Source organism: Archocentrus centrarchus, chromosome 14 (assembly GCF_007364275.1).
Source record: "Archocentrus centrarchus isolate MPI-CPG fArcCen1 chromosome 14, fArcCen1, whole genome shotgun sequence".
Lineage (NCBI taxonomy): Eukaryota > Metazoa > Chordata > Actinopteri > Cichliformes > Cichlidae > Archocentrus > Archocentrus centrarchus.
The window spans coordinates 25,145,349-25,166,435 of NC_044359.1; the positions used below are offsets into that span (position 1 = coordinate 25,145,349).

General features: G+C 42.3%; 1 protein-coding gene across 3 annotated transcripts in view; it reads right to left on the minus strand.

The window, feature by feature from the left end:
- Positions 1-554: 554 nt before the first annotated feature.
- The window catches only part of stard13a (StAR related lipid transfer domain containing 13a), a 28,048-nt gene continuing 7,515 nt past the window's right edge, over positions 555-21,087 (minus strand). For 2 of the 3 annotated variants that reach the window (XM_030746406.1, XM_030746405.1), the window contains exons 2-14: positions 14,633-14,704; positions 13,517-13,598; positions 12,144-12,207; positions 10,693-12,008; positions 8,781-8,951; positions 8,017-8,176; positions 7,691-7,889; positions 7,092-7,305; positions 4,808-4,922; positions 4,001-4,252; positions 3,305-3,522; positions 2,560-2,736; positions 555-2,484 (exon numbers count right to left, since the gene is read on the minus strand). In XM_030746406.1, the coding sequence (XP_030602266.1) occupies positions 2,367-2,484; positions 2,560-2,736; positions 3,305-3,522; positions 4,001-4,252; positions 4,808-4,922; positions 7,092-7,305; positions 7,691-7,889; positions 8,017-8,176; positions 8,781-8,951; positions 10,693-12,008; positions 12,144-12,207; positions 13,517-13,598; positions 14,633-14,704 (3,158 nt within the window). In that variant the 3' untranslated portion in view covers positions 555-2,366. Of the gene's footprint in view, positions 2,485-2,559; positions 2,737-3,304; positions 3,523-4,000; positions 4,253-4,807; positions 4,923-7,091; positions 7,306-7,690; positions 7,890-8,016; positions 8,177-8,780; positions 8,952-10,692; positions 12,009-12,143; positions 12,208-13,516; positions 13,599-14,632; positions 14,705-16,225; positions 16,356-21,087 lie in introns of those variants that run through there. The other variant, XM_030746407.1, reaches the window with a different exon arrangement.

Sequence of the window (21,087 nt, forward strand, 5' to 3'; positions counted from 1 at the left end):
TGACATGCAGGGGGTGTAACTGCGTGCCCTACTTTCCTGATAAAACCACTGACATGTTAAATGAGGTAGAAGTTAAAGTAGTGTTTCTGTGTTGTCACAAGAATAACAGACATGCTGCCTCACATGGCGGCTGAGGAGAGCAGCAGTCTGTGTTCAAACACCTTCACTGCCCTCTGCAAGGGTCCCCCCCATCTAACACGGCTAAGCAGGTAAATATGATGGAGTATTGATCTGAGCATCGGAGTTTTAGTTTCCATCCATTAGTTGAAAGGACTCAAGGAGAGAAGAGTGAAAAAGTCCTCAGGGAGACACACACACACACACACACACACACCCGACACTGTGATGACTCTTCATTAACTCAGTTATCTAAAAATACTTTCCATGGCATACTTTCCAGATTCATTCAGACTCCAGAGGGACAACAGCACCACTCAATGGGCATGGGAACATATAACAAGGAAAATTTTACATGTGATGTACATGAATAAAACTGTTTAGTATCAGAGACTGAAAAACTGAAGACAACCTTTTTTGTTGTTGAAGTTTTATTATTTTTATTCTCATATTCTGTAACAATGATTCTGTTTTCTGTCATTTTATCAGAAATAGTCAAGCATAAATCAACCAGGCCTCTCTACCCAGCTAGGTTTGGAGCCTCATCACACACAGATGAGGCTTCACGTCAAAGACTCTCACTCATTGTCCGTCTTAGTATCGCTCACATGCACACATATTTACACACGCACGCACATCACACTGTTCCCGAGCAAGAAGCATCCACACAGGATTATGGCGGCACTGTAAAAATATTTTAGCCTATCATAGTAACACTGTAGCAGCGCCGCCTACAGCTGAAACACTAAGAGCCAAGAAGGTGCCGTCTGTGGCAGAGCAAGCTTTAATCTGCTATTGCTTTAGTAGGATAATGTATGGAACGTTCACATTTCAGCATATCAATATGATAGGAAGACCCTGCAAAACTACGGTGTTTGATCTGCTGGCACAGAAAGCATTGCAGATATTTACAATACAGGCTGCACATATATTCAGAATACAGATACACTGGCACCACCGTGCACACTCGCATACACGCAACAGTTCAAACATGCTTCCCAGAAGCAGAGCAATGGTCACATGTCTTAGACATTGTATAATATGAGAGCAAAAAGAAAAAGGAAAAAAAAGCAACAGTGACACCATATATAGAAACGTAATTGTAATAACTTTAAAATGGTGTTTCATTTAGATAACACTGAAAACAGTGACAGAGAACTAAAATAACAGTAATCTCCACAATATTTATGCTGAGCACATTTATGGACCCGATGAGTCTTTTCCCTTTATGTAATTCAGATCCCTTGTGAAGTCATTTTACCTGAATCTAGTGCACTTTTCACAACACAGTGCTGACATATACATAACCATATGGTACTGTTCTTGGTATTTTTAGAGCACAGATGTTTTCTTTGCATTTTTACAGTATCTGTAATAGTTTTTTGTGTATTAACGTGAACACGTAAGTCTAAAGAGGTTTGCAAAAGAAGCAAACCTGCATATCATGGAGGTTTGCAGTAGTTTATTACTAGTTTACTGGTTTAGAATTGAAGATCATCAAATACCATCAATGCTGTCTGACTGTTTTTCTAAAATATACTGCAATGGAATCAGGACATGGGTGGTATTATCTTTTTGTTTGAATTAAATTTCCTTAATGCAAAATGTGAAATGCTTCAATCAAATTTGTCATGTATGTGGATAAAACTCTGTTGGACTTTACAAGTAATTCAATTTCTGTGTACATTTACATTAGGTACTCTATTGCAATAACCATGAAAGTGATCATATGAAGGTACTGCATATTAAACACTAACTGATCCACTATAGCAGCATCCTCATGATCATACCTGCTGGTGCTGGCTTTCTTACCTCGCCATTTAAGGAGCTGGAAGATTAAATCAGAGCAACATATAACAAGAAAACCTTGTTGTACTTCCAGTAATTACATGGATACAAGACACTTATATGAAACATCAACAGGCATTCAAAAACTGTCAAATTACTAAATTACTTTAATGGAACTGGAAACAAAAATTGGATCTGTGATTAAAAAAATGGCTTGGAAAAGTCATCATTTATGATAAAAATAAGTATTGATATGTTGTTTAAAGACCTGATAAATGACAAAAAATATTCTTTCCCTCAGTGTGTGTGTGAAGTACAGTATGGTACAGCAACGTTTCCTATGGATCAGCACCATGAAAAGGCTAAAATCCACTGCCTGGATGATTATCCTCCTGGGTCACTGGTTCTCAGGCTCAGCTGCTCTGGCAGGGTGACCCAAGACAAAGCTTAATTTCTGGGGTTCAGATCTTGGCCTCAGGGCTTGTCTGATCTGAGGGAAGAAAAGAGGAGCGGATCCTCTGGGCTTCATTAACACATAGGTGGCCAAATGCCTTGTTGTACCATTCTGGAGACCTTCCCCTGTAACAAGAAACACACATTAATGAGAGTCGGTTCAAACACACGACTGTGAAAGCCCTGGAAGTCCATCCACACCTGAGGTCCACTCTGGAGACATGCGTGAGTCTGGTCCTCCCCGTCCCACAGGGCTCTAGGAGGTACTGCGACTCCAGCACGACCCCCCTCACTGATCCTGTCGGTGGGCTGTCTTCATGATCGACAGAGACACAAACAAGCGCAGAGGAGCCTTTGCAGAGGTCTGCGCGCCATGATCTGTTGATGAATGTGAGATACTGTTTGTTAATAGTGCTTCAAATACTGTAAAAATGGCTTTATTTTTAGGCTAAATTTCATATACCTTCTCAATTGATTCTTGAGCTATTAAAAATTTGAAATAGGCAAACAAAATATTAAATAATAAATCAGCAAACTGTCACATGTGAAAATCTGCAACAATTATATATTTATTTTTTGGCCACAGTGGCTTTTCTCAGCAGTGGAGAGAGACAGGAAATGGGGGAAATATACTGGGGAAGACATGCGGGCAAACTGGCAACGGGCCGGGACTCGAACCTGCACCGCCCGCACTGCAATGTGGCATATGTATGTGGTCCATTATACCATTATACTTGTAGGACTTGGAGAACACATCAATTTTCTTTTCATCCACTAATCAACAGGGTGGTGTTTTAAAATTCTCCCATATTTAAAGTAATTTTTCCACAGATATACTGTTGCTGTTTATTCTTTTCATTCAATGCGACAGTCTGTATGAGAGGGGAAATGGGATTGCATCTGTAGAGACAAAAAGAAAACGCAATCTGAATTTAGTTTCCCTGACCTCAGTACCACATATTCACAGGTGGGTTGAGGTGGCATGTTGCAGCAGGAGTACAGGTACACATCCGTCTGTTTATCCAGAGTCTCCAGAATCTTCTCCTCCTGAAGGTCAGTCTGCCACAGCGGGCGTTCTCTCAGCAGCCGATGCAACACCTCAGTGGGAGTTGCCGACACCTCGAGACACACTCGCCACCGCCTTAGAGGGTTACCATCTCCCACCTTACAAAGAAACACAGTGGGAGAGTTAAATATTATGCAAATGTGTATCTCAAGGGCAAAACAAGAAACTGTACAGATCTTGATTATCCAAGACCAGACTAAGGTTATATGTAGATGTAATCAGTATATGTGTTTCTGTAAATTTACATGGACAGACATACATAAAAACAATGTTTTTTTTAGTTTCTTTTGTACAAGTGGAAACAATCAGGTTGCCACTTTGCCTAAGTCACAGAAGCTGAGAGTCTGGTAAGCAACACCCCTGGCAGCCCCCAGTTGCTAGAGAAAAATTGCAAAGCAATTGCAAGGAGGTTTTAAAAGCAACACCGTATAACTCTTTGGAACCAGCGGTTACCGGCCTCTACCTAGTGTGACTGGGATCTTTGCGGTGTGTCCAGAGGAGAAGTTACCACCAACATCATTTTCTGACCCCTCCCAACATTCTCCAACATGCTAGAAATTCAATAACCACACACACCTTTTTAAATGACAGTTCTGTATGGTCATTAGTTGGGCGAGACACCCAGCCTTTGCTCCTATCTTTGGCCTCTTTCAGCAGGTTCTGGATCAGCCTTTCTAGGTGTGCATGATAGGATCCTTCCTCATCCTCTTCTTCCTCATCTACATCCACTTCCTCCTCGTGAGCCTTGCAAAGCTCGTCCAGTGGGGGCACCATCAGTTCAGCTTCCATGTAGGAGTTGCGGGACTGGGTCACCATTTCCTCTGGGATCTGTAGAGCAGCCAGAGAAAATGCATCACATCATACTGCACCACTTCAGCTCAGGTCTAAATACAGCAACTTTTACAGAAGAAAACAGACTAGAGTCAGAAGTTTAAAAGTATATTACACCAGCTCCTGTCAATGCAAACACTTCAGTAAGTATATTTTGGCACAAAAGTGGTACACCATTTTAATAGCCCTACAACCTCACTGGTCATTTTCATTCTTTGGAACAAATCCACAGTCCTCTGTGGGTTAAGAAGAGTTAATCATTCAGTCTTGTATGAAAACTCTTTAAACTGCATGCATAGTAATCAAGTCTGTTTATCTTTCTCCCTGAAAGCAGCAGTATATCGTACGCGCTGACAGCCTCAAGGTAATGATGAGCTACAGTTTTAGAAATGAGCTCATTAAAGACAATTATAATGTGGCCTTGACTGCTAACCACGCAGCAGGGCAAACACAAGTCAGCTTCATGTTTGTTTGCCAGTGTCTTATATAAAGATAGAGTCATACGTTATTTCTTAGTGAACAGAAATAAACGGTGCTGTATGTGATCCTGACCTGAAAGAGACGTTGGCACTCAGTGATCATGTGTGCCAGGCCCTGAGTGGCAGCCAGATTCTCACTGAGGTCTTTCTGATCGGGTTGGCCTGTAGTGTACTTCCTCTGAATTGACCTTGATGAATAGAAATTATAGTGAATATATAGATCTGTACAACAAGTGGCATCTATACAGGCACATTAATGGTCACATTTACCTGCAGATTTTGAAAATACAAATGGGCTTTATGCAAGCAGACTGTTATGTATAGAAAACATTACATGTCAAAGTGGAAGCACTGCAAACTGACATTAAAAAACTGTACACATAACAGTGATAATAATTACAATTTAAATATTTGAACAGTCAATCCCTACATAGAAAAGTGGCACAGTTGATGAAGCCATTTAGATTATTTAAAACACAACCTCAGATGAATTGCAACACATACTACAGTGTTTCATTATTAATTTAACAAGAACTAACCCAAAATGCAGAAGCAGCTGTGTGAAAAACTAAGAGACCCGTGACTCAGTAGCTTGTAGAACCACCTTTAGCAGCAATAACTTGAGGAAAATCAATTTCTGTATGATTATCAGTCTCTCACATTGTTGGGGAGGAATTTTGGGCCACTTTTCTTCACAAGTTCATTGAAGTTTGTGGACATTTTTTTATGCACAGCTCTCTTAAGGTCCCACCACCGTTTCAATCAGGTCGAGGTCTGGACTTTGACTGGGGCACTGATGGGTGTCAGGTCAGTGGGGACATATCATCATCCCCACACTCTGTGGGATTGGGTACCAAGCCCCAATAACAACTGGTACATTGAATTCCAGTGCAGATGACCGGAAAGAGACCATCATGGCTAAGCTGGAAACCTGGACCCCTGAGGCCGACTACCAAGACTACGTGAAGCACCCTCTGAAAGTCTACTAGAAGATATGAGTGCAGCACTACCTGTGACAATTACTGTAACCAACCAGCTGATCTATACCACAGCAACAGTGATCCCTGAGATGCTTGGATACAAGATGACCAGTCACAAGGAGCATGAAAAAGGAGACTAGAGGCTAGGATCAAGACAGCATGGAAGGAAGTTAGCCAGCTATCTGAGCTGCAGAAAGGTCTGATGAAGAAAGGGATGCCTAAGAAGTATAACAAGCTGTCCATAACAAAGACTCAGCCTTGTCTAACTGCTTGAAGAGGTATACCAGATGTTACCACTGAACCATCCAAGGTGTACTCTCAGTGACAGCCCACCCACCAAGGCTGGAGTTGGAGCAGTACTGGAAGAGCATATGGGAGAAAGATGCAGCACACAACAAGAATGCTCAGTGGCTAGTGGATCTAAGAGCAGACCGTAGTGACCTCCCTGAACAAGATCCAGCAACCATCTTACTGGATCCTGTTCATCACTGTGGCAGGCATCCAAGAAAGAGTCTCAAATACAAAGAGTTGGACACACCATGCAAGACCCCAGGTGCAGGCTGAGACAATCCAGCACATAACAGGAGGTTCAAGATGCTAGCAGGCAGGGCATACATGGAACGCCATAACCAAGTGGCTGGCATAGTATACAGGAACATCTGTGCCGAGTATGGCCTAAAAGTTCTGAGGTCAAAATGGGATATACCCCCAAGGGTGGTTGAGAATAACAGAGCTAAGATCCTGTGGGACTTCCACATACAGACAAACTGGTGATGGTTAAAAAACCAGACATAGTAGTGGTGGACAAGCAGAGGAAGCAAGCCATAGTAATAGATGTAGCAATACCAAGCGATAGCAACATTAAGAAGAAGGAACACGAGAAGCTTGAGGAATACAAAGGACTGAGAGAAGAACTAGTGAGGATGTGGAAGGTAAAGGTAAAAGTGTTCCCCTGTGGTGATCGGAACACTCAGAGCAGTGACTCCCAAACTGGGAGAATGACTCCAGCAGATTCCAGGAACAACATCTGAGATCTCTGTCCAGAAGAGCACAATACTGGGAACAGCTAAGATACTGTGCAGGACCCTCAAGCTCCTAGGCCTCTGGTAGAGGACTTAAGCTAGGAGGACAAAGACCGAATGAGGAAGCAGCTGAAAATCAGCCTTCAATTTTTTATTTTTTAAGCTGTATATTGTCTACTGTTAAGTTTATTATTTTAATATGTCCCCTGTAAAAAAAAAAATGTATCCACGCATTGTAAATGATTTTCCTCAAGTTAATCATTTGCTTTGCTAGTTGGATGGGGGTCAACCTCTGTTTCACTTTCATCAGTTTTTTTATGCAAGAACCAATGTGTTCATCATGCCATATATGCACCTCGGTGATAAGGTCTCGCTCTTCAGTATGCTGAGGTGGAAGAGCGACGGCCCCAGACAAACAGCCAGGTTCATCGGCGTCATCTGGTTCTCCTCCACCATTGACGTAACGTCACGCAGAAAGTAGAGCAGCGTCTGCAGAACCTCCCTGTTTTCATCTGGCATTAACAAGATGGCCGCTCGAACGGCCTGCAGTCTCTGCTCCTTTGGGACATCTGAAGAAAAAAATGGATATGAGGAGGAATGATGGGTTAAATAAATAATGCAGTTAAGGTCCTAAACGATAGCAAGTCTTAAATATCAATATGAGAATTGTGTGAATTTGCCACATTTTATGATTTTGGACATGATTAACAATGTAGTTATATTTCATCATAAGGACAGTAAAAAACTATTGTTGATGAAACATTAAAGCTCCTGTTTACTGATCCAAAATATAATATTTTTAGCCAAATGTGTACCTGGCAAAAAAATGTAATGACCTGAATAAAAGAACAAACAGATCACATCCAGTTCACTGATGCCAACTAACCATTAAAACCATTTACAGTCACATCCTCTGAGACGAATGACTTCAGCGGTGACTCTGAGGTGACTTACACTGGTAAATATGCAGGAAGGTTTCCCCTAGCTTGCTTGTTAGGAGAGGTTCAGGCAGGTCTCTGAAGAACTGTTTGACCATGTCAGCCACATCGTATGCTGACTGGTCATCATAGCTCACGCAGTCAGGAGACAACTCACACTGCTGCCTCAACGCCTGAATCCGAGACTTCACGCCGGACTTCCGGAACAATCCAACCTGAGAGAAGAAGAACAGATGGGAGGGGAAAGTCACAGGAGAAAACAGGAGGCATATATTAGTTTAACAGTTATGCACTATCATAAGGACAATCTCTTATTGAGTCTTGTAAAAACTGGATTCTAACCTGGTCCAGACAATGTATTCTGAGGTGGCTGAGGGCCTGCTGTAAACACAGGGGGAGTGGAAAACCACATCGCTGGACATGGACAATGAGGGGAACTCCGAATACACTCTTCTCTTTGTAGTCTGGCACCTTCATGCGCTTCATAAACTTTGGCACAGACCTGAAAGCAATAAAAACAATTAGGTGTGTGGCAGAAAGAGTCCTTCCATTACCTTCTCTTTATTTAAATGCTAATTAAATTCTTCTTGGGAGTAAACAGGAGTCGCCATAAACAACTCAAAGCTTGTGCTTGGAGAGCATGTCAGCTGATGAAGGTGTGTGGGGGTGAGTATCTGAACCCAGTTTTTTCAAACACTGGAGCATGCACGAGGCCACTGATGTTATGTTTTTAAAAACATGCATGCAGTTGATGATTGGCCATATGATCCCTCTGTTTTGGGTCCTCTGTAGAGTCAAAGGAAGCAGTAAAAATAACCAGCAGTGGCCACTGCAAAAAAAATGCCACACATATACGACATACTGTACTTTGCTAAGCTGGAGCACAAGATGAGCAACAAAAAGATTGTCTATATTTTTTATATTTGAGGGAAAAAAGGAGGGAAATGAACAAAGAGGCTTGATCAAGAAATTCATAAAATAGTTTCAGATACTTTCCATGTATGTTTGATATTACATGTGAATTTCTACTATTATAATGAATGAATGACATTCTGGCTAACAGTCCCACTGCAGAGGAAAAAAGAGTGATTGGAATGCATGCCCACCATGTCCAGCCGTGTTTGTTGGACATTGAATATTTCTCCATGATGGCGGTGAGACGGAGCAAGGAAAACTTTTGCAGCAGGCTGAGCTGGCCCGCTGATTGGCTGCTGATCTGCAGAGAAGATGCAGGCTGGTTGAGATGATCTGAAGTTCTCAGACTGGGCCATCGTAGACTGGGAAGAAAATACCAGCAAACAATGAGACGCTGTGATTCAGACAGTGTAAACAAAGGTCTAGTTTATTTTGAATCTTATTATTATAGTTTTGTGGAACTAGCTTTTAGGAAAACATAATTGCTGGATCTAGGAAAAAGAAATCCAACAGTGGGGGAAACCCAACCATGATGCTGGTTTAAAACAAAACTTCAGGTTAGATAAATTTGCTTTGCTGAGAAAATGAAGGCAGCCAGTAAGTTTATTACCCAACCTGTTGAATGCTAAAGAGCAGGTTCATGATTAAAAATTATGTCAATCATCAGGGGCTCATAAGATTCCCCAGTAGTTAGTAACTGAAGCATATAATACTTGCTGCAGTTATTGCTTTTCATAATGGACCTAATGAGAATTGTTGACATCAATTTCACTGTAGATAAATCAGTAGGACACATTTATTTAGTATTTTCAGACAAAATTTTACATGTCTGCATCCTGCTATCCCTCCACTGCAGCTGAACTACTGTTGAGGTGGAGCACAAAGCAATGATACGTATAAAAGACTGCAGCTTTGGAAGGTACGCAGTTGGTTCACCAAGCACAGACTGCTGGAGCCCTATTTTAACTTCAGAGAAACTATGGACTCCCGACATTTATAGTGCAGGTCCACAGAGGCATTTCAGCACAACTCAGAGGGCAACACACAGCTGTCCAGTACTGGACACTTGACAGAGATGTCGCTAGGCAACAATTAAGGCAGATGTTTGAGAGGTGCTATTTATCTATTAGCTATTTACTCTTAAGCGGGTAAGACGTTGTGTGCCTTGTGTGCACAATGACAATGAGTTGAATCTAACATCTAATCTAACAAGGTCAAATATACAAGCTGCAACTGATCCTTTTCTACATGGTTTAATATGTAGAATTTATACTAAAAATTAAAGTAAACAATGAGCTGTAAATATAAGAAGTGTTAATAAACAGGAATTGGTCAGGTGATGTTAAAAAAAAACAAAAAAAACTTTTGTATAGGTTCCATACCAGCACATGATCTGCCAGCAGACCAACATGGTGGCTCATTTGAAAACTCCCTCTTATGTAATGAGAACAGTTTAATTTGAAAACATGTGAGAAGAAAAATAAGTCATTCAGTTTCTGAATCTGTACTTTAAATGGTGAGAAGCACTGGGCAAACCCAATGTGCATCAAGGAGCCTCGACTGAGACACAAAGTAGCAGAGGTGTGCTTGACACTAGAATACACTGCACACATGGCTGGGAAATGAGGTGAATAGAAATGACATATCCTGTGAGCTGTACCATAAAAGTGAAAGTGCGATATACCAAAGAAAATATCATAACCAGATAATCCTTTTTCAGTGTTCAAATTAGCACCTGACTTCCAGACTTCAGAAACTGTGAACCGCTGCTTTATCATGTTTAGCAGCCAAGGACCGACACCTGGGATCACCACTGTTTCACTGTGCACTGCTTCATTAATACTTTGGTTGTACTGAGCGTTACATAAAATAAAGTGTTACATCGATCAGGTTTGATTGTTGCTTATTTACAACATGAGTGACCAACTGATTGTTTTAGGAGGGCTTTTTGTAGTCTGGTTGGAATGTTCCAAGCTCTCAGCCATGACTGTAGTGATTACACTGTTAATATAACCAATAAAATTTAGGGCCAAAACTATAAAAACACAATTCAAGTTGCATTAAACCCATAATTATCCTTTAAAAGCCTGAAGGGCTGCTCACCGTGGTCTTGTGAGGGAGGCCCCAACTCCGGAGTCTCGCCTCTCCCGACTGGTCCCTGTTGAATCGGTGTCATTTAAGGAGACCCCGTCTCTCTCGCCTTCACTGGGAGTGGTCCTGCCCTCCCCTTCCTCCTCCCCCTCCCCTGTCTCCCCCTCAGGCAGCACGCTACGGCTCCAGTGGTTCACTATTTGCTGCAAACCGCTTACATGCTGGATAATGTCATCCAGGTGAGGGAACAGATTGTCCTCTTTCTCTAAGTCCAGCAGGTCTCCTGTGCTGGCATACAAATGGGAGCCTGGCACATTGTCATAAACACTTACCCTGCTGCCCCGTGGAGCTTCAGGACAGGGTTTACACAAAGGTTTACTAGACCAGGGTTCACCCAGGCCATTGTCAGTGGGGGACGTTTGGGCATGTACCTGGGAGTCATTGTTTCTGTCACCAGGGGAAGGCGCCAGGCTTTCTATGGACAGGGCTTTTGGAAAGGTGCCTGGTTTATGGTCTTTTGGGATGTGAATGAGGAGGTTTTCATATGAGTGAAACTGGTTTCTGCCAAACTGGCTCTGACCTTCGGTCCTTTTACCCTGAGAAGGCAACACCATATCTTCCAGATACATGCTGCTTCTCTTGTTGGCAGTGCGGGGCTTTGTATACACAGGCTCCTTCACACTAAGCTCTACAGTCTCATTGCTGGGGCTCACACTCATTGTGACCTGGTCTTTACAATCCTTGCTAAGTGAGACAGGAGAGGTGTCACCGTCAGTTTGGTGGTTGTGTTTAGGGCTCTGTTCTAATTGGTTGATGGGCGTGCACTGGAGCATCTGCAGCGCCTGAGGTTCCTCACCCTGTAACACCGGCCCACTGATGACCAGTGGCGGCCTGCGGTTTGAGCCCTTCCGCCTCGTTGATGGCCCCCAAGTACGCATTATTTCCATTCGACGCAAAAACTCCTTGGCTTTACTCCGCCTTCCTTGCCCATGGCGACTACTTTTGATAGGCAGGGAGTTGTAGTGTGGAAGCTCCCGTGGCGGTTGATAGGAAGCAGAGAGGGAGGCCATGGATATAGAGTCAGGCATCGCAGAGGCGGAGTCCTCACTGTGTAGCGAGGAGATTTCCGTGATCTCCTGCTCGCTCAAGTCCGTCAGCACGCTCTCGCTGCTCACTGTGCTGTGCAGACCCTCCCCCTGACCCGTCGGGCTGCTTTCATTGGTGCTGTCGGACAGAAAGTCTTGTAGGCGAGACCAACGTCGGCTGCTCCACTCGAATGTCCACCTTTTACTGATAGCCAGAGGATCATCTTCATCAGAGTCATCACCCTATGGAAGGAAAAAGGAAGTATAAGGTTCTAGTATCTTAAGTATAAGTACTGTAGTTGTGTATAGTTAGCGAGGAACAAAAATCAAGCAAAAACCTCTTGTCTTGTAAATCATTAGCAAAAAGCTTTGACTCACTTTCTTCTTGGGATGAGTGACATCCAGTTTCATGGAGGCGCACTTGTTTAGTGTATTTAGACGCCTGCAACAGACAAGTGCGCACAGTCACATGCTGAAGGTCCATCAAAAGCTGCTGCACTGCACATGATTTGTCTGTTGTGTATTTGTTTCTGTCTGCACTCTAACACTGCTCTCTTTCATTCTCTTTTGCTTGCATTTCATTACCACCTTCTCACATCCCTGCAGGGTCTGATATGCTTCTTCATTGCCTGCTTTGATCTTCGTCTCTGACACTGTCTTCATTGTAGTCTGGTCTATACATACTGTATATTCCACACTGATTTTCTCCTTCTCTTCTTCCCTCTTTCTTCCCTTTCCCTCTCCCTTTCTCGCCAGCATCACTCCAGTTTAATTGATTCTCACTCCTGAGGAGTGGATCCACCCTGAGAGCACGGCCAGCTCCTCCCCTCCACTTTTCTTTCTTCACTCTGAGGAAAACCTACACTGTCTCCACCTTCGTCATTTTGGAATGATGAGTGGCTCGTTAGTGGGGTGGTGTCTGTGTCCGTGCTTTTAAGATGGGATTGTTAAAAACATCTTTTTGGGCTTTTGACCTCTGTTATTTGAAAGGATTACAGCCTCTAACAACACAGTAGGAAATCCTCTTTTGTTCACTGTAAACCTCTGTGTCCTCTCATACAAATGGACAGACGAGGATTGCTTTGCTCAACATGTGTCATTGCAAAGGTTACTATATAATTTAACATTTGAACAACACATTATGACTGTGTTTTATAGCTCTTGAGGGAGTTTTCAGGGGATCTGATGTGTGTTCTCTCACAATATAGCTGTCAGCAGTCGCTAACTGTAATTACCACACCCTCCTCTACCATAGACGCTGGGGAGATGGGGGTTAAACAGCAAAGAGAGAAGAGGAGGATAAGGAGGAGGACATGCTGGTGCAAGCAAGAAAAAACCTGAATAAAATGAAGATATGAGATCTGAAAAGTAAAGATCAAATATGTGTGGAAAGAAACACCACAAAGCAATGTGCTGGAAAATACTGGCATCCCCTCACTCAACCCCACTACTCTCACCCATTCACCCACCCCCACCCTTTTTTCCCCAGAGGGTCTCTCCTCTTTGAATGGGAGATCAGAGTTTGACAGAGGGGAGGGGAGGTGACCAGATCAAAGCTGAAGTGTATGGGTGGGAGACGTGGATGGGGAGTTCATTAAGGATAGGGGTCAGACATCTAATGAGCAGCAGTTACCATCAGGCTGCAGGACAAGCCAGAGAATTTAACAGGAAAAGGAAGCTAGAATTTTCTGGTGTATGGGTGGGGGTCTAAGTGCAAATACGTAAATGTGCTAGTGTGCCGGTGTCCCTACCGACACAGAGGCTCCACCAGATCCCGGTCCAAAAAGTCGTGGTCCCTCTTTACTGATGAAATATCAACTGGAAACTGGGAATCTGCCAGAAAGAGACAAAGGAAAAGGAAAAGGAGAACATTTGTTTTTTAGTTAATGACTGACAGATAAACGTAATATGTGGTTTCCCCTGAAAGTTAACTATTACTAAAGTCTGTGAAGTAGAGCACAGCTGCTGCCACCACTGTTAGCACTCTTCATCTGCATCTTCCTGAATGCGCACACATACACACACTTTCAAATCCCCAAAATAACTCAAATCCCACAGAGAGCCAATGCTAAAATGACTCAAGCTTTATTTTGGTGATTCTCAGTGTGTGGTGGCAGACTGCAGGCATCATGTGTGCCTGAGGAGCAGCTGCAGAGTCCCACAGCCCGGCATCCACAACCCAACATTACCGAAGCACTCGAGATTTCTCAGAGAAACTGTGTGTGAGCGTGTTCGTGTGTGTGTGTGTGTGTGTGTGCGTGTGTCTTGCTAAAGACGGACTGTCGCTTTTTAAGAGCTACTTCTTAGATTACTGAGGCCATTTCCTGTTTATGCTTCAAATGTATAAAAGAGCCAATGATCATCAAAGAATAATTGCTATTGGAAAGAAAGAAAGAAAGAAAGAAAGAAAGAAAGAAAGAAAGAAAGAAAGAAAGAAAGAAAGAAAGAAAGAAAGAAAGAAAGAAAGAAAGAAAGAAAGAAAGAAGAAGAAAGAAAGAATGTTTTGATGGCGGGATGACTGTAAGAAAAGCGGTGGGTGAGGCAGGGTACGAGGAGAAAGGTGGGAGAAACAAGAGAGAAGTAGAAGCTATGAGAGTCCCAGCAGTGATAACAAGGCCTTTCCCATGACCCCTCCCTCTGGACAGGAACTGAAGCCTGGAAATAGAACTCAGCGGCCCAGAAGACAAGTATACAAGGATGGAGGGATGGAAGAAAGAGAGAGAGAAACACAGATGATGGAAAAATAAGACAGAATGGACATGGAACCCAGAGAATAAACAAAAGGAGAGATTTGAAAGAGGAGGTCCTTGTGTGAAAAAAGTCAGCTGGCTTAAAGCTGGACCTCGGCTACTCTGTGTGCGTGTTACCTTCATACAGCTGGGCGTACTGTGGAAATCCCGCTGCTCGAAGCCAGTCACAAGCCTCCTTAGCCTCAATCTCTGAAAAGCAAAGAGAGCAGTAGAGGCATGTTGAATGAAAACATCAACATATTTATGTTTATGATGATTTTTTTTTTTTTTGTCATTTATGATCTCCACTGTGCAATTATATTTTTAGGATGATATATTATGAAAACTCAAAGTTGTAAAAAGAGAGAAAAAAGTAATTTTTGTGGAGGAAAGTCCCTAAACCAGTTCCCCTCTGAGAATTACAGTGAAACAAGGTCGACTCGTAATTATTAAATTGAAAAATATGATAAATCAAATGAAAGACAGAATTGCAGTGACTCATTTTCATTATCCAGCTTTGAGAATTAACATTCTCAGAGGAGGAACATCTCAGAAAATGTAATTTCCCTCTGGGAATTTACAGAAATAATGAGATTGAAAAGCTGGAAATTAGCCAGAGAGGGATGCACATTATCTTGACTGGACATAGGAAACAGCTTACAAAGTTTCACATAATAACTGTACTGCAGAAATAATATCCAACCAGATACACCAGCCTTCAGAATTTAACGTACACATTTATAAAAGAATAAAACAGGTTTTACACGTGGCACCGCATGGTGCCCCAACACCTTCAGACATTTTACAGGCATTTATTTTACTACTTTTTTTCCACAAGTCTATGTAGTGCACACATCTCTAAACTGGCAGCCTTAAAATGCACAAGTGGGTGGGTGTGTGTGTGTGTGTGTGTGTGTGTGTGTGTGTGTGTGTGTGTGTGTGTGTGTGTGTGTGTGTGTGTGTGTGTGTGTGTGTGTGTGTGTGTGTGTGTGTGGTATGCTGTTTTTATGAGCAGACATTTATTAAAGTGCTCTGCAGCGGCTCTTTATGCTGACAAACACATCTGAATAATTCGGTGCCAGCAATCATGTGTTTTAACGGCGATAACAATAATGAAGTCATAATAAATATACACACTGAGACAAGGTAGAAAACTAAGAAATTATAGAAAATAAGGGACTGAAAGAATGGAAAGGCAATTGCATGACAAAATACAAACAAAATAAATGGTTAAATGACAAGTGTTAAAGTCACACTACTATAAACTCACAGACAAAAATAATAATAGAAATAATAAATAAATCAATCAATACCAAGCGCAGTTGTAATAGTTATCATTCTACAGTCATGGCTCTTTTCCCATACCTCTGTGAAAGCCACACTCATTCACTCTCACTTGGCTCATTCACTCATTTGGATGTGCATCCACTGACTGAGAAAGTCACTGCAGAAACAAAAAGGACAAAGTTCAGAAGGGAAATAAAAAAAAAATGTCTCCCTCTTCACCATCAGAGATGAGAATGACCAGAGGAAATGATCCCATTACCACAATCCAGCAATTACAACCCTCTTCCCACATTCTCAGCATAACTCCACTCTCTAAATCACATATGAAGCAGCACAAGGGTAAAAATATTCGCAGCTCTCTGGAAATAGACTGCAGAGACAGAGAGATTCCAGTGAGACGCATATCGCCGGAGAGAAGCTTTCAGGAGAAATGTGAAAACTTACTCGAAGCTCTCATGGTGCAGGTGATGACATGCTTCTATGCCTTCGTCGTTCGCTCAGACTGACGTTTTCCTCTCCATCCCGTGGCACGTCCATTCGCTGCTGTGTGGCTTTCCGTCAAGTGGCATCGATTCTGTGTTTTCTTCCCTGCTGCCTTTCCAGCCCGTGTGCTTACAACTCTGCCTCCCTCTTCCAGCCTGCCCCATGCAGGTTTTCTCTTCCCTCTAATTTTCTCCTCAACCTCCTCTCTCGCACTTTCATGTTAGTTAGGATCCACATACAATATCTCTCTATTTTTACAGCCTTTTCTGCCTCATGCTGACTCAAACTCTGTTGTTTAATGTTTTATTCATTCCCTCTGCTTCATTGTGCTAATGTATTTATTTATTTTACATATAATCTTTTTATTTACCCACTTTTGTCTTTAAGGCTCATTTTCCTTTCAGCTCTGTAGTCTTCCTGCATCCTTCCTCCTATCAACCTATCTTCCTCAGAATCCTTCTCGCAACAAAAATACCTCCTTCACAGCTTTTCCGTTAACCAGCCGCCTCGTTTGCTTTGTCCACTGAAATCCTGATTCTCTCAATTGCACATCTTTGCATCACATGTCACCTTTGTCATTACCAGAACTGATGTTGCCCCACGAAGTCCATGAAGAAATAATTTCAGCTGACATTTGCATCAGCCAGACCCCGAGGTCGCAGCGCGACAACTGGTGGACGCTAACTTCACATGTCAGCTGGACCCACTGGCTGCTCAGCAAGGACACTCTAACCTTCCTTCTGTTGGTTTACAGTGCAACAAATGTGTACGCACGCACATACATTAGACACACTAGACATTTTGAAGAGTCCAGATGTTGCCTCCAGTGAGTCAGAGAATGCAAAAAGGTTGAGACAGACAGCTGGGGTGGGGAGGGGCAGCTGAGATGGACGGACTCTGTGGGAACACCACAGGGAGGAAGCTATACCACGCCGGGTGTCTGCTTAGTGAATGCTACAAACCAAAAAGTGTGCATGTGCAAGTTAAAAAGAAAAACACCACAAATACACCATGGATTTATTTTTAATGTTCAATAAGACCTAAAGCTGGTCAAAATGAAAAGGTTGATTCCACCAGATTTGTTTGTTCATGGGGCGTCAGCTTCGCCAAAATATTTTCATCTAATTTTGCAAGTTTTTATTTGACCTTTTCTCATATAATAATCAAGATGAATATCTAAACTCCTCCATAGTTTAACTTGTTTTTTCAGAATTAAAATACAGTGAGGTAAATTCCCTACCCACCAATGCACACTTGCTTGGTAATGGTTAGTGACCTCTTGTTAACACACTGAGTTCTGCTACAACCACAGCACTGTGGAAACAGCCACCCCTCACTTATTTTTATTTTGTTGGAAGTTGAGTGCAGTGATTGATTGAAATTTGAACACACACGTGGAAGTGTGAATATTTGGTGTGACCACTTTGATTCTTCAACACAGCCTGAACTCTCTTTGGCAGCTTTTGTGCAGTTTCTTTAAGAAGTCTTCAGGAACAGTTCTCCGTGTTTCTTGAAGGTCATTCAAAGCTCTTCTTAGGATGTTGGCTTTTGTTCAGTTCTCTGCTGAGATGATCCCACACTGCTTCAATGACGCTGAAGTCTGGAGTCTGGGGAGGCCAATCCATGACTGATGGTGTTCCATTGTGTGTTTTTCTATCTAGGTATGCTTTGACTGCACTGACAGTGTGTTTGGGATCATTGTCCAGAGGAAAAATTAAGCTGCTGCCAATCAGATGGTATTGCAAGGTGGTTCAAAATCTGAGTGTACTTTTCTGTGTTCATAATTCTCCATAAATCTCCAACACCACTGGCTGTAATGTAGCCCCAAACCATGACTGAGCCTCCACTGTGTTTTACAAATGGCTGTAGACACCCAGGGTCGTACCAAAATTTGATTCATCCCTCCATCGGACCTGTTGCCACTGATTTTCAGTCCAGTTCTTGTGTAATGTGTCGTACCTCAGCCTTTTCTCCCTGTTTCCCTTCCTTAAGAATGACTTCTTGACAGCCACCCTTCCACTGAGACCACTGCTGATGAGGCTTCAGTGAACAGTAGATGGATCAAATAAAGCTCTCAGGTCCTGTGTCAGGTCTTTACTGGATATTCTGCTTAATAGCATGACTTTCAGATACTGTTTATCTGCTGTTTTTAGGTCTGCCACTTCTTCTTTTGATCTCCATTTTTCCTCAAATAATTTAAGGACACATTGCATACTATGCCAAGTTACAGCAAGATTCCAGCTCTTTAGGAATCACCTTGTTGGTGTATTTTATGACTGTGTGTTTTGTGACAGGCTGCTAGAAATAAAGTGCCTAAAGGTACAATTTAAAACTGGTTCTTTGCTAAGTTGTCTGTTATGTGTAGACACAATACTGGTTCATCCCCTGAGTTAGGTGTGTTTTTTATGCTAGAATGATTCATTGGTCAGTGTTAGGTGACTCAGAAAAACCCATTCCTTTGAAAATGGTCAGGTACAAGGACTGGACTGAAAAAGCATGAAAAACCTTGAGAAAGCCTAGAGAGCCATTGCTCATGACCACTTTAAATTACAATAAGTCTGGCTGCTTGGAAGCAAAATACAAAGAAATGAGGGGAGGCTCAAGATTTTTGCATAGTGCTGTTATACTGATGCCTCTGTCTCCAAATTGCACTCATTTGAATGCACTTCAAAGTAATCAATAACTGAAGTCATCAGGTGCAAGACATGATTAAAACACACACACATACACACACACACAGCATACTTCATTGCAGCGTTTGTGTAATTGGCAATGGCAAAGCTTCTGTCAGCATGGGAACAAAGCACTGCCATTCATCTGTGCAGAATTTAATCAAGAGATTAATTAGTACACAAACATATTATTAGTGGGCCACAAAACACCCCAGTGCACGCAGTCAGACAGAGCTAATCCAAGCTGCCCACCAGGCTTTCTTTCAGCGTATTTTACTACATTGCTGCCGAGGAGAATATAAGACAACAGGCGGAAAGCCAACAACAGCCAGACAGATGGTATGTGTATGAGTGTGCCTGACTGTGTGTTGGTCTGTGAATTATGGTATTCATGTGTGGACAAAGGGACTGTAAAGTAACTCCTTACGTAACAAGGGTGCGAGCAATCTTATATAACACATATAATTCAGGTACCTCGATATCCTCGCAGCTTTTTTTAATGAAACTTTGCCCTTTTTTTTCTCTACCTTTCATTTCCTGCCTTTCATCCCACACCAGTACCCCTAACATTCTGGCAGCCTTTTATCTGTGTTGTGTCTGCCTCGTAGTGGGTCTCAAGGACCCCAAAGTCCCCTGGATGATATCATTTCCTGTTCTAAATTTCCCATGCGTTCAAAGTGGCATGTGAGCTAAGAACAGCAGCAGGAAGTTCCTGGACTTAATATATCAGCGGGATGCAGATGCAATATTTGTTCGAGCGACACACACAAGAAAAAAAGGGCACCTCTTTTTGTGTTATATTTTAAGTTTTTAGCTGTTTTTTTTTTTTTTTTTTTAATGAGATCTGTCCCTTTGGTTGAAATCCCACTGATAATTAGCAAAGCACAGATAAGACACAGAAAACTGAGCAGTCACAGACTACATGCACACACACACACACACACACACACACACACACACACACACACATACGCACACACACACACACACACACACACACACACACACACACACACACACACACACACACACACACACACACACACACACACAGAATGCCTGGAAAGCAGCCATATTCCCACATACACTAAAGCACTTAGTCCTTTATTCTTAAAGGGGAAAAAAAAAGCAGTGAAGAAAATGAAGGAGGAGAGAGAGAGAAAGGAAAGGAGGGAAGGACATTAAGGAGGAACATGTCCGTCCTATCTTGTGAGCTGCATCTGTGACTTATACCAAGCCCCAAGGAGTGTACTGTGAAACAGAATCAGTGCCAGCAAGTGGGAACACCGAGTCTTCTCCAGAGGACTGCACAGTTCATGCAGTCCTGCATATATGTGATATGGCAAAAATGGGAGGACTGCAGTTGACCATAATTAATAAAAGCACTGGGTAATACTGAGCTTTACTGGATTTGATTAACAGGATGAGTCAAGATAAAGGAAGGTCAAGTTGTGTGTTTGGTTATGCCACTTTTTCTCCAACAGAGGGTGCTAAAGCATTTTGTTACAGAAACACAAATCAAAATATTCAGTGGTTTCAGGCTTCAGCAGCCTAAAGGGGTGCAAGGCGTTTGCTTATATGTCACATATTAACTCCCTTTGCCATTTAGTGATTAGGCTTTTATTACACGTGGCTGCACAGGAAAACAGTTGAGTGTTCATCTCGAACTGACAGTGCTGCCTTGCGGTTTGGCGGAGTAACACAAGCAGTGGTGACTAATGTTAAGCAACAGTTAGTTGGCTTTCACCCTGACAGATACACTCAATAAAAGTGATTTATTTAGTATTTAAAATAAAAACAGAAAAGATAAAATCAGAGTAGAAATGTAGAAGTTGCACTGATTATATGAATATAAAACGATATTAGCATTACAATGTGTGCCTTATTTACCGTATTTCAAGCCAACCTAACACTAAAGAGAGGAAGTCAAGCAACAATAACACACAGGAGCAGTGAGAGTTAAACAGGTAAGTGGCCGGCCATAAATTTTAATTTCTCAGTGAACTGAGAGACACTATGCAACTCCCCACAGCTGCAGAGTCACAGATTCAGATGATAATGTCATGTGACCCCTTCTCAGTGAACTCTATGTAGCCACTGAGTCACAGCGATTAGGTCCACTACTAATGTCTTTAACCCATATGTGTATCA